The following is a 14,026-nucleotide window of genomic DNA, read 5'->3' on the forward strand; positions in this document are numbered from 1 at the left end:
GAGGGTGGGAATCGGAGGAAGGAAGGAAGGGTGAGAGGGAAGGGGACAGCGCCGCACCAGCGCCATGATCGTGCCTGGCATCCCGAAGCCGCGTCCGGAAGGGAGGGCACTGCCCGGAGATAAGATGGCGCCCGGCGGTGAGGCCCCGGAAGCGGAAGGCGCTGCGGCCCCTCAGAGAAGGGGAGAGGAGGAGCGGCCGCCGCGGAGGGGGAAGGAGAGGCCATGGCGAACCGGACGGTGAAAGACGCGCACAGCATCCACGGTACCAACCCGCAGTACCTGGTGGAGAAGATCATCCGCACCCGCATCTACGAGTCCAAGTATTGGAAGGAGGAGTGCTTCGGCCTGACGGGTATGGCGGGCAGGGCTGGGAGGGGCAGGGAGAGGGGGGAAGGCCCGGCGGGGAACCCGCGGTGACGGCCCGGCCCCTCTCTTAGCCGAGCTGGTGGTGGACAAGGCCATGGAGCTGAAGTACGTGGGGGGAGTCTATGGCGGGAACATTAAGCCTACGCCTTTCCTCTGCCTGACGCTGAAGATGCTGCAGATCCAGCCCGAAAAGGACATCATCGTGGAGTTCATCAAAAACGAGGACTTCAAGTAAGTCGGGAGTACGTTTGCTTAGTTTTCTGCGCTTTTTCTTTCTTGTAATGAATGAAACATGGATGTCCAGAACAGCCCGGGAAGCCTCTGTCTAGGGCTCAGCTTCTTGTTAAAAACCATGGCCTTTCTTGGCTCTTGAAACTGCTGTCACTGGGGCTGCTGGAACTGCTTGACTCCGTGGTCTTTGCTCTCTGTGCTAATTAATACGCCTCCACCTGAAATACTTCGAGCACGGTGCATTTAGGGTACCATTTTAATCTGATTTTTCTTCACTTTATTTCATTTTTGTGAGTGGTAAGGCAGTTCCTGTATGCATGAACAACCCATACGGTGGTTGGATGCATCTAATGGAGTACTTGAAACAGAAAGTCTTAAATGCTCAGTTGTTCTGTTGATTTTAGTGTACTGATTTTCCTCAGAAGCTTCCAGGGAAAAAGCTGTTATTTAAATGGCCAGCTGTGGAAGAAGCTCGGATATGTGAAATAATTTACTTTTCAGGTATGTCCGAATGCTTGGAGCATTGTACATGAGGCTGACAGGCACTGCCATTGACTGCTACAAGTATCTGGAACCACTGTACAATGACTACCGAAAGATAAAGAGTCAGAACAGAAATGGGGGTAAGCAGTCTGACCTGTGGTTTCTCAGTACTTCACAGATGACCTTTTGTTAAAAAAATGCATCGTGATACATGGAATAGTCTGGTCAGTGAGGCAAGCTCAAAAATTGTAGCATAATCTTCTTTTTTAAAACCTTACTTGTTTATGCTTTGGTTAGACTGTTGCTCATCTAATGTGTACCAATGAGAACTGCCTTGCTTATGTGTCCTTCCCCAAGTGATTCTCTTTTCTGGTGGGTGTTGAAAGGCAGTTCTGTAAATATCAAAGCAACACCATTTGTGTGCTGGTTTAACCATGATGAATCTGCCAATCCTAGCTGTGCAAGTTCTTCTTTTTGCAAGATAAGCCAAATGATTCTACTCATCTTTGAGAATTATTTTGGAACTGTCCAGCCCCCTTGCCTGAAGCATTTAATCTTTACTCTAGCCACCAGCATTAATCTTCTTTGTCTTCTAAATGCTATTTTTGCCCTTCCTCAGAATTTGAACTGATGCATGTGGATGAATTTATTGATGAACTACTCCATGAGGAGCGTGTATGCGATATCATTCTGCCACGATTACAGGTTTGGAAAAGTACATAGTTGTTGAATTCTTAACTGCACCAGATTCAGTAACTGTTATCAGCTGCTGTCTTGTTGCACCAAGACCCTTCTGGCACACGAGATGCCTCCTTAGGTGTTTGTTCTTACTCGAGTCACGAAAGATAAAGTTGCAATTTCTCCTAGAAACGCTACGTTCTGGAAGAAGCTGAGCAACTTGAGCCTCGTGTCAGTGCTTTGGAAGAAGACATGGATGATGTAGAATCTAGTGAGGAGGAGGAGGAGGAAGATGAAAAGGTTGGTGAACTGTTTTTGCAAAGGGATGGTTAAAACTGCTGCTGAACTACTGCAAGACACTTTATGGACTAGGAGATATATTTGAGGAGACAAACCAGGAGCCTGCTTGCAATTCTCTCTCCCCTTAACATTATTTCATAGAAGCTGCTTCTGAGAACTTGTTAGACTCTGTTAAGCAGTTCTCAACTGCTTTGTGTTGGTCATGCTTTTCTGTCTCCTGAAATTCACAAATCCGGATCTGTTCTGTATCTTATTCAGATAAGTTGTTTTGTGTACATTTATAACAGAGAGAGCTAAAGATGATGATGAAGGTCATGTCAATGACAGCATTGTCAATTCTGAACGTCCTAAGGTCTGATTGTGGCCACTTTGACTTGACAAGCTACGCATTCATTTCTGCCCATGAAATCCTTGATCTTGGGGAAAGCTGAATGCACCTGTGACTTACGTTGGTTGTTCAGAAATCCTTGCTGTGATAAAAACCTCGATGAAACAAAACTCCCCAAACCTCTCCCTTTGTTTCCAGCTGGAGCGAGCGCCCTCTCCTGACCACCGCAGAAGAGGCTACAGGGACCTCGATAAACCCCGCAGATCTCCAGCTGTGCGGTACAGGCGGAGCCGAAGCAGGTCTCCAAGAAGGTGACGTGGCTCTTCTTGAGCAGTATTTTTACCTCTTGACCTGCTGATGGCTGGAGCAAGGCACAGAAGCAAAGATGACAGTTCAGCCAGAATCTGTTATGCCTCCCTTTAGCCACTTTTTTTCAAGTAAGGAGTTGCAGTACACAGCCTCTCTAAACACATCTGCCAGCTTCTCTAGTCCTTGCTTGAACTTGCTTGTCAACAGCAGCCAAATTTGACAATAGTGAAGATATTAAGGAGAACCATAAGCCAGGAAAAACATTACTGGCTCACTGTATGGAGCAGTCCAGAAGCTTCTTGTGCTGGAGGACAAACACATGCTGACTGGGGAGAAATCCTGGTGCTGTTGCTGGAGAAGACAGGAAATGAAAGAGCTGGTTCTGCTAATGATTTTTAATAAATTTTTCTTTTCTCCCAATTACAGGCGAAGCCGCTCTCCAAAGAGAAGAAGGTAAGTCTTCTAGTCTGTTATCTAATTTTAAAATGTGTGCATTTTTATCCTGTCTGTTTTAAAAGCTTCTTTTCTCTCAGCCCATCACCACGCCGGGAGAGGCATCGCAGCAAAAGCCCAAGACGACACCGGAGCAGATCCAGAGAGAGGCGCCACAGATCAAGATCTAAATCTCCAGGTATTTTTGTCATTTATAGATTAACTGGCAAGTCTGTTACCATCCACTGCAAGAGAAATGTGTCACAGTATCAAGAAGGTAGCACAGGTGCTTAATCTGGCTCTTAAAACTGCTAGTGATATGTAAGCACAGCTGGAGAACTCCTTTAGTGCAGGCAACACTGCCTCAAGTAAATTTTCAGGTATCTACCAGGAGGTTAATTTGAATGCCTAATTAAGGCTGGAGTTGTTCTGGCATTATCTAGGACACTTGGTCACTAGAAGCAGATTACATTAGCAAAATAAAAAAGAACTCCAGGGTCTATGGAAGTAACTGTTACCTTTTTATCTCACAGGGCATCATCGTAGTCACAGACACAGAAGTCATTCCAAGTCACCTGAAAGGTAAAGGCTTGGCCTCTTGTCTTAAGGATGCCTGTACTGCTGTAGGAGCTCTTTCTTGTCATTAACTCTTGAGTACTGTTGGTCTTTCTACAATGCTGGAGATCAAATATGTCATTTGCTTAAATTATCAGCCCAGAATTAAACCCTGACCTCATTAAACCAAGTCACATTATCCATATTTGACTATAGAAGATACCACTAACTGCTATGAGTTACCTTGGTCTTTCAAAACAATTATTACTTCTGTGTCTTAAGGATTTTTTTTATCCTGTTTCAGATCTAAGAAAAGCCACAAGAAGAGTCGGCGAGGGAATGAGTAAGAAATTAAATCCAGCACCCAGTTTAAGAACCTTGAACTGCAGTCTGATACTGTCCTATTTGCTTTAGAGGACAGCTGGACATGTACTGGCTGCTTTAGCAGTCTATTTCTTTAATCCTCCTTGTACAAGTTTGTTTGTTCCTTTTTTAATTAAAAGAAAGCTAAGGATACTTTTATGTAGTTCATTATACTTGTTCTTGTGATAGAATCTGAGGATTGTTTTTTTAAATTGTTTTTGTCAAGGCCTGTAAAAAATTGTGAAGAGCAATAAAAAAAAGGGGGGGTTTGTCTTTAGAGGCTCTTTACTTTTTCTTTCTTAATTCTAGTTGAAGCTGGCTTGAGTCTCAAATTAGGGCATTGTTTCTCATAACAGCCACTGCATTCAGTTGCCAAGAAGTGAGAGCAGGTTTGAGTTAAAAGACCTTGTCTATCTCAAACCTCCAGGTCCAGACTGGAAATAAGACTCTCATAACTCAGTGTGTTTACTAAAAGCAAGAGCTAATTTAAACCAACTCTCCAGCCAGCTGTTGCTGGTTCCTTTGTAAGAGTCATCCTTGCCTCTCTTGATAGACTGCCTCTGATACATCTGGCAGTTTAGAAGCCTGAAGCAGTACAAAGTGCTACTTAATTCTCTTCAAGCAAGAAGTTACTGAGTATATTTAAAGACAGTAACCACTACTTTGAGCGTAGTTTGTGGCCTACCTGTGACTCAGGACAGTATGGCACAATTATGCTCAGCTCTGCCTTCTCTGAAATTAGCACTCAGCAAGTCCCTGTTTTTCAAATAAGGAATAATTAAACTCTTACTCAAGTTACAGTTCTCATCTCAGTACATTTAATTACATATTGCACAGGCAATCAGTTGTGTTTAACCCCTTGTGTACCACCCCCTTTAGTCATAGGTTTGCTTCAGGAGCTGGAACTGACAGGTTTATCTCCTTAACACCATCTTTGTGGCTTAAGCACTTTCATATACTACCCAATGAGCAACAGAAAAAGTAGTATGCCAAATGGGTTTATGGAAAGTCCTTTTTAAAGTTAATTCACAGTACACCCTGATTTCTCTCTAGTATTTTGTATTATTTTGCAAAGCTGATGAACAGAAAAGCAGGAGTGTTCTTCCCTCAACTCAGGTACTTGACAAGAAAAGACACTGGCTGTGACCACCAGTGAAAAACAGCATGGGGAAAACCAGGTTATACTGATTATATGACTCCTTAAAGTCATACATAAAAGTCTGATCTTGCATTTCTTCTTTAACAGCTAAATGAAAGCCATTTTTATTATTCTGGTTTCCTCATTACACTTAAATGCAAGCATGCATGCAAATAGGGAAAAGGAAAAAGTCTTGTGTCCTTTTTTTTGTGGTTTTATTTTTCTTTTAAAAAGTTTTTTGGCACTACATAGTTCTGTAAAGAATAGAATTGACAAATTTTTAAACACATGAAATCCCCTTCTAATTTTTATTTTTTTTAGAACAATATATATAAAGTCTGAAGCAACCAAAGTATGAATACAGCTAATAGAAAATAAAGAACTTAATTTTAAAAATTCTCTCTCTTTACAGTTTATCAAGATAAAACAAAACACAATTCCCCTTAAAAATAGGGTAATAAAATAGATGAAATTTGTATCACTCAGTTTTGTGATACTTGTAAAAACTATACTTCATATCTATGTACAAATGATACAATTTAAAAACAGTCTTAAATAATCTTGTATCTAAACATGTTGCATTAAGATTTTAATCGGAACCTGATTTTTTTTTGTCCTCCCCTCCCCCACCCAGCCACAATCCCATGAAATTTCACTTTTTCTGTTGAATGTAATTCAGATTCAAGTGTGGGTGTCCTTGTGACAGAAGCGAGAACCGCTGGTTACTCTGCATCAGTGGACCAGCTAAAAGAAAAGGGATTACAGTTACTTCAGCAAATTAAATACATTTAACAGTGCTTGGCTATATTCAGTGTATTTATCTAACTTAGAAATAAAGCCATTTACTAGACTCACACAAATGCTATCTGTACAACTAACCCATTTAGTGGGACAATACAATGTTACTTTATTCCTATCTCCAAGTTCCCTCAGAATCATCATTTTGTTGCATTATTTTAGTTACTTAAGAAAAATAATTTCAGCATTCCTCAGCATGGGACTCACTTGGAAACCTTGCTGCAGCAAGTAGATTACATTTTGAAAAAAGGATTTGGTGCATCTCTTGCTTTATATCAGGTGACCCAGCAAAGCCTCCATGTAAAATTTGGGCACAGTTTCTCTATTAGTGGAGCCAAAGTTTTTTTACTACGGCCTTTCCCAATCCTGCCAGATGCTGAACACCTAACTTACCATTCCCTAGCATCAGAAAGAGCCACGATGAGGTCAGTCCTTCCAAGTGCCCTGCATAACTGAACCTAATTTAACTTTGAAGTTAGTGCTGCTTTGACTGCAGACAGGCAGGACTCTATAACCTTCCAACCTGACTTTTAATATGTTTTTGCAATGTAAATTGCAATTGTAATTTTGTAAAATGTAGTATGCTCTTGCTCTATGTAAATCGTTCTACGAGGCAAGGTACAGAAACCAAATAAAATTATTAGGGCAAAAATTTCTTCATATTCTCAATGCACTGATGGGCAAATCATCTGAACCTCTATTGGAGAAGAGGTGGCTCAACAGCTGAGACAGCAGCAGTGATGAAGAAAAGCTAGAAGTGCAACAGGCTGCTAATTGGCTCAGACTGCAGAATCTGATTTAACCCCTCCCCTCCCACAAAGATTTCCATCCCTCCATACAGGTAGCTGAAGTGCTACTTTGACTCTGGGATTCATTAGGCAGCTAGGAAACCTAGCAAGTGAAACATGATTCCTTGGCTTTTAAAGCCTCTGAGACAGTAAAGAGACATGTTGCATGAGCTGTTGATTCATATACTAGTTCTAGTACCTTGAGGGTAGAAAGGTTTGTTCGGTGGGTAGCTGGCATTTCCCTGCTGCATGTAGTTCTGAGGCATATTGTAAGGCCACGCTCCTCGGAGGAGAGGAAAATGGGTAGGGGTCCCATGGTCCCAAGGGACAGAAGGAGGGTTCATTTTACCAAACTGTCCTTGGAAACCCTGATCTATTTTTCAATCGAAAGGGAAAAGCACATTGCAAGTTGAAATAATTAAACAGTAAGTCACAAATACAATTTACATCTTAAATAACACTTCGCAGGGGACTTAATGTAAGTCTGATGTGCTACTCTTAGGTTTTGTGGTGTTTGGTTTTTTTTAACCAATATATATCAATTAAAATTACCACCTAAATTACTTTGTTATTCACTACAGTTGAATTCATTGGGGAGGAAGACAGGATAATTTCCTATGTCATTCTCGTGCTGAAAAACATTGTTACTAACACCTGATAATCCCACAAGATAAACACTGTTACTGACACAGCTGTGACATGGAAGCTGTTACCCTACTTCAAGAAATAATTCTCAGATGTACACTGGAAATCCACTAATATTTGTATACTTAAGAAACTCAGTATCTAGATCACTGGACCAACTTCAAATTGATTTTTAGAGAATAAAAAACTTTTGAAGTAAGTACACAAATTGTAAGCTATTCCATTTACAAATCCAGTACTATTGCAGTATTAAGGATGAGAAATCAAGCATCCAAGGAGGAGGCAGGACACACATACCAGTTGATGCCTCATACTGTATTACTATTTCTCTCTTTGTAGCTACCACTCTTATAAGACACAGCAATGCCTGCTAATTGATTACTATCCATTTTAAAATAAATAAAATTAAGGAACTATCCATCTCAGTGTATTAGTTCCCCTTCAGGCTCATCATAAAAACCTGTGCAAACAGACTTCTAATTAAATAAAAGCAAGCTATGCATTTAAAAAGAACAGTAGCTTTTATACAACAGAACATAAAGCATGGCTCTGGAGTGAGCATGAAAAAAATTGTCTGCCTGAGACTTCTAATGATCATTCTTGTGATCAATTGTCTGTTGAGAAGACAGTAAGGTCACTCCTTTGAACTCAGTTATGTGACTCCAAGACAAAGTTTCCACATACTTAAGTGTTCTCAAATTGTCCCCAGCAAGTAAGAGAGCAGGCTTCAAACACAAAGCAGACAGCTCACCTCTGCAGTGTGCTGACACAGTGACCCCACCTTACTGGCATATAAGCCAGAAAGGAACCAGAACTTTGGAAAACACAAAAGGGGAAAAATGGGAGCTAGGAAATGCAGTGTGATGAGACTGGAAAGAGATGGAAGTTGAAGGAAGGGGAAAAAAATGCTGTGACAGAACAAGAAATTTGGGAAATCTGTGTAGGCACAATGAGAGTGAAAGCAAACAAACTGAGCAAAAGCCTGAAGACAGGGACTGACCATGTGATGAGAAACAGGACTTGTTAAGGAAGCATGGAGCAGAAACTAGGATTTGGGGAGCTTGTCTGAAAGAATGCAGCTACCTGGGTAAACACTTGGATTGAATCAGAATAGATCAAAATACTATTATGATTTAAAAGATCACAGTTAAAATTTAGGGGCTGTGATGTTTTATGTTGCACAGAAAACTGTATGGGCTCTAATTACCACTTATTTTTCTCAGCCTCAGACATGTAAACACCCTTGGCTTTGGTATGAGGCAGAAGGCTGCTGCCTACTTGTTGCAGGTAAAATCTGTAGGACGTTTTCTGGAAATAACATTGAGATTAAGGATGTTAAACGTGGCAGAAGAAACTATAGGAAAAAAAGAACGCATGATATCACTGCACTAAACGCAAGGAAGCAATATTCAACTTGCACAACCATAATTCTTTCAGTTTCTAAGTTTCTAGTTGCAGGCTCAGCATTCTTCTAATAAATGACAAAACAAGAGAAACGGAACCCACATTATTAAGCATATTCACAGTAATGTGCTTTTGACTCAAACAATTTCCTAGTTGAATGCATGACTTCTCATCTGCCAGCTGTTAACAGCATATAGGACTCTACCCAAAAGTCAGGACAATCCAGCTTGCCTAAATTTTTTTTTCCTATGAAAATATTACGACAGTGAAAATAATTACTTAGTTTCTTAAGTATTGTATTTTTAATCTAAAACAAGTTCAAAGAATCAGCTGTTTCTGTAACACTTAACATTTGTACATAAAGTGCAAGAGGTTTGATACAACAGAGAAGAGTTACCTGAATTCCCCACAGTGCCATTGTTCACCAGTGAGTTTGGAGTCACAGGATTGTGCCAGTGTCCCTCATGAGAAGTGCTGGGGATTCCCATGGGCCTGGCAGCAGGCTGTGCAAAGATGATACTGGGATCATTCAAGCTTACACTGCTCTGGTTATTTGTGGTGCTGCTGCTGCCAGATCTCATAGAAAATGGAACATTTGTAGAATGAGGAGGGTTACCCGGTGCAGAGTGAATAACGGGCCCATGAATAGGCCAAGAAGTGTTGGGAAGCTGAATTTGGTGGTGATGGTGCATCTGAAGTAGTCCCAGGTTATGCAAGGTGGAATACTGACCTGGGGGAGATTGGGGAAAGTTAAACAAAGGCAGCTGGACCTGATGGGGTGGCTGCGCACCCTGCTGCGGCTGTGGAACGTGCTTAGACTGGGATATTGGTTGTGGCTGAGTCTGGTTAATGGAGGCTGGCTGAGAGGAATTCTGTGTAAATTGTTGAGGTTGTGGAGAGTAAGATGACTGATGCGAATCAGACTGGAGGGGAAAAAAGTATTTCTGATTAGTTCACTAGCTATTTAAATGGCATTTCTTTTAAATAATAAGCACCCGCTGCATTAAGACTAGACATGAAAAAGGCAAAGCACTCCCCAGCAACACCTCTAGTACTCGGCCCAAGTTTCTGATGCTTTACTTAAGTCCAGTTCAACTGACACTGATTTTCACCATCAAATAATTCGGTCTAATAATGTGGCATGTCCCACCAGCAGAAACATCATTCTGAGCAAATATTAGCCCCAAGCTCTTCATTAGACTCCTCACATATTTCTAATTTTTAATGTCTTCCCCACCCTGCTTATTTACAGCCCAGAACCTTAATTAACTCATTACCTTACTTCTAAGTAGAGTGGTTCTTATTACCACAGACACCATAAGTAATACCAAAATTAGCTCCTATATTTTTTTAATTTTTATTTTATCTGTTAAACAAGAAATTTAACCACCAAAAGCCCAATTTCAACATCCATATCCTGACATCAGGCCGTGGCTGGAGGCACAGAAACAACTATTACTACAGCCTTTACAGAGATTTCCCTCTCACCAGCAACAGACATGAGCCTATTTCATCTGTTTTGTATTGCAACCAAGAACTGGGGTGCCTGGGAAAAGAGTTCCCCAGATTATCTGACAATTTTTTTTTACCAATGTCTGGACTAACCTGACCTGGTTAAGAATAGTACCTCCAAAGAGAAATTCAAACAACAGATACCTAAACCTGATATGATTACCTGAATCTCAGATCTCAGTCCCCCCTGGAGTTGCTTGTTCACCTCCATACACTACAGCAGACAGTTCCAAATGACTCAGCTGCTGTCAAGCATCTCTGAAGCTTGCCACTATCACAACTGCTTGCCTGTCTGATTAAATTGTCAGTCACTATTCAACGAAGAGAGGTCTGCAGGACTTCTCCATGCCAGCCTTTCAGAGCCTTCCTTACAGAAGCATGCTCTGTGCCTTTGCTTGAGCAAAAGCCCAAGCCCAGGTGCTGGAATTACTCCCTGCTGCTATTCCAACCACTTCTATATGGGTGCCTCCTATGCCTTTCTATCAAACCAGGAAGAGAAGGCAAAATCTAGGATCTGAAAGACATCAACTAGTTTAACAGTTTAAATGTTAGAAAACAAAGAGTGCAGCCTTGCTGCAAACATTAAACCACCACAAGTATGCACTGGACATGCCAGCAGCAGAACAGAAACATTAAGCTGTAGCCTCTTGGTCTGCCTCCACACTCTTGCTTTCCCTTTTCTTTCTTGCTTCACTAACATTCCCTTTTTCCATTCTCTCCAAACAATCCCTGGACAGCACATATTCACCAAGAAACCCTGGCCAAATGACAACCATGCAAGACACACAGAGAATCCATGACATCCAGATGACACAAGAATGTGCACATGCAGCAGGTCCAGTGTACATAATGAGCCTGTTTGTGCACCCCTATGTCCAGCTTCAGTTTCACAAATAAAAATGCAAGGTTCCTAAAGATACTCCTGTGTCATGGGATAGCACAGTGGCAGTTCAGACCTTCACTTAGATTAGGGCTGCATCAGTCCCTCTTTAAGAGCACATTATTATAGTAAAATGGCAATGTCACTGTTACTGGAGCAAACATTCCAATAACTGCTTGTTTAATATCTTAAAGTAGTAAGCTGCACAAAGATCATTAGCGATCATCAGTCTTAATTAGTATTTTTGCTTACTTGCCAGCCTCATTAGCTGGCTTATCTTTTGCAGTACAATAGATTAAAATTAACAAATTTCTGCTGTACTTTGTATTCCACACACATTAAATACACATAGGTGTACTTGCTGAAATACCCTCTATCTTTCTATACTTCAAAGCAGGATAAATATTTTTATCCATCCTAAAAGTAACCACCAAAAATGTCTGTTGTTCTTTTTGTGCTTCTAGTGTGCTCTTGGCAGACTTCTGCCCTGTGTATCACATCTGAACTGCAGTATGATTCATTTGTGTTCCCTGCCTGTTCACAACAGTCCCTTAAGAGAATTCTCTTAAACCAAAGAGAATCATAATAGCCACAAACCCGTTTCCAGCATGTTATCAGTGAGCTGTGCTTTACCTCCCTTAGCTACACCAGAACATTACCAGAGTAACAAGACTTTAAAAGGCATCCTAGCTTAGATCTCAAAGATGGCTTGCAGTTCTGAAAGGCCAGCTTCACTACCTCATGAAAATTTGAAGCTTTCATACCAAAGACAAACGCTCTCCAAGGGACACTACATTACAAATCAAAAGTTTCATTAACTGGCAGAGTGCAATACTGTCCAGAATCTGTTAGAGAAAAAAACCTGTGCAACACTGTTCCCAGCATGGCACGGGATTGCTGCTTTGCTACATCTTACTCCAGTACTACAGCTAATTGGAACTTACACATTCTGATGACTGTCTAGTGCGCAAGGGCCGTTCCACTGGCTGCTGACTCACAGGCACTAGCTGTGAGTTTACCAGGCTTCGGACCAACTGGGTGCCTAATCAAGGAATAAAAATGTTAATAAAACCCACAAGGTTACAGATGACAGAGTAATGAACACAGAACTGGGAGTCAGCAGTATCTTAATTCTCATGAGACACAAAGGAGGTGAATCACTTCAGACTCTCCTGGTAGTGGGAAACTTTCCCTCTCCTGGCAGCAGCTGATATTAATAGGTATAGCAGCTGAACCCAAAATCTGGTTCTGACTACTGAATATTCCAGCATGAACAAAGCTCACTTTGCTATCAGGTGGGAGTGCTGCTTTGTGCAGGCTTCCACGCTACTGCTGTAAGCAGTGGGAGTTTAAATAGCAACAGCAGAAACTTTTTGGCAAAGAGAAGAAAATAAGTAAATAAATAAAATAGTAAGGGATATGAGAACATAGAAAAGCAGCAAGGTTCTCTCTGCAGTTCATTTATGATTGCTTCCTCTACTTTTTCAAATATTGCAAGCACTTAAGAGCCTAATTTGAATGACTTTGCAATTAGACTTGTCTTTAAATTACTAACAGTAATTTGAAAACTGGATCTAGCTTGCTACTGCACCTGTATGGTTTTGGAAGTGTAACTTTAAGACCACTGATTTTTGGTGAAAATATATTTACTTACCTCTCCCAGATGATGAAGACTTTGCTAACAAATGAGAAATATTTGGAAGAGGAAATGCATTCAACTATTACAATTATTACTACTCCTAAATTGTGAATGGAAGACAAATTAATGCAATACCCTGAAGTACACTACTCTAAATGCTGCATACATTTTTACTACACCCATGCAATGACTTTACTTTGGGGGGCATTCATTACTCCCTTTGAAGAAAACCAACCCTTAGAGCAAAAGCTGTATTTGCAGTGACTGAAATCATTACTTGCAGAATTTTTAAAGACAATTACTAGGCCCTGCATGGAAATCTAGAGAGAATGGTACTCAGAACTTTCAAATTATGCACACAACAGATAAATTAACTTACCTGGCACACTATTATTTCTCTGACGAGTTTGTTTGAATTCAGGACAATCTCTTCTAACATGACCCACATCCCCACAGATGAAACACCTTTTCTCTCTTGTTTCTCTATCATCTTCTTTTACTTCCTTTTCATCATCTTTCTCATTCTCCTTTTTCTTCAACCTGAGTAACAACTTTTATTAGCAATATCACAAGCCACAAGGAAAAAAAAATCCCTGTAGAGCTGTCATATTTGTACAATTCAAAACAAAGGGATACATAATCAACAGCTGTACTTGGATACAAGTATCTCAGGAATCTCAGCAAAAGACTTTCAGATTCTGAGCTGGTTAATGACCTGTTTGTATAAACAAACTCAGAGGCTCTGTGGAATTGTCCAGAAGCTATGTGACTGCATTAGTGAAGAGCTGTACCTGCAGGTAAACAGACCAAACCTGCCAGTTAGCTTGGGAGTATTCTATGCCCCAAAGTCTGAATAGACACAAAATAAGCTGTATCTTGTAGATAAACCTCCCCCTGACAAGAGCTGGCATTATTTCTCTCTAAGAGTCTGTTAGAATCCTGAGTCTAGATAGGATGTTAAAAAGCACTGAGGCTCTTTCAAACACTCAGTACTAATAAACAGAAGGAAAACTAGTGATCAGGAACCAAGACAAGAAATAGAGGTCGTTTTCCACATGGTTTCTAAAGGATTAATATAATTTTGTGAGCTGTATGTGCAATTTGGGGGAGATTCTGTGTGGTTGTGCTGCAAAGAGCACTTTGTGTGAAGAGCAGATCAGTTTCTTTTCCTGATGCA

At 40.9% G+C, this 14,026-nt stretch overlaps 2 protein-coding genes across 4 annotated transcripts in view; one reads left to right on the forward strand and one right to left on the reverse strand.

Annotated features, from left to right (window-relative positions):
• Positions 1–138: 138 nt before the first annotated feature.
• On the forward strand, positions 139–4,322 carry PRPF38A (pre-mRNA processing factor 38A). Its single transcript, XM_030455092.1, has 10 exons — positions 139–352; positions 438–597; positions 1,099–1,220; positions 1,700–1,785; positions 1,948–2,058; positions 2,585–2,697; positions 3,122–3,148; positions 3,229–3,326; positions 3,661–3,709; positions 3,987–4,322. Exons 1-10 carry the CDS (start codon positions 223–225, stop codon positions 4,027–4,029), a joined length of 939 nt encoding a protein of 312 aa, XP_030310952.1. The 5' UTR covers positions 139–222; the 3' UTR covers positions 4,030–4,322.
• Positions 4,323–5,271: 949 nt separating this feature from the next.
• Positions 5,272–14,026, reverse strand: part of TUT4 (terminal uridylyl transferase 4) — a 45,429-nt gene continuing 36,674 nt past the window's right edge. For 2 of the 3 annotated variants that reach the window (XM_030455049.1, XM_030455048.1), the window contains exons 26-30: positions 13,229–13,389; positions 12,155–12,252; positions 9,216–9,741; positions 6,969–7,142; positions 5,272–5,927 (exon numbers count right to left, since the gene is read on the reverse strand). In XM_030455049.1, coding sequence (XP_030310909.1) covers positions 5,836–5,927; positions 6,969–7,142; positions 9,216–9,741; positions 12,155–12,252; positions 13,229–13,389 — 1,051 coding nt within the window. In that variant the 3' untranslated portion in view covers positions 5,272–5,835. The remainder of the gene's footprint in view (positions 5,928–6,968; positions 7,143–9,215; positions 9,742–12,154; positions 12,253–13,228; positions 13,390–14,026) is intronic. The other variant, XM_030455050.1, reaches the window with a different exon arrangement.

The sequence above is a fragment of the Calypte anna genome, chromosome 8 (genome assembly GCF_003957555.1).
Source record: "Calypte anna isolate BGI_N300 chromosome 8, bCalAnn1_v1.p, whole genome shotgun sequence".
NCBI lineage: Eukaryota > Metazoa > Chordata > Aves > Apodiformes > Trochilidae > Calypte > Calypte anna.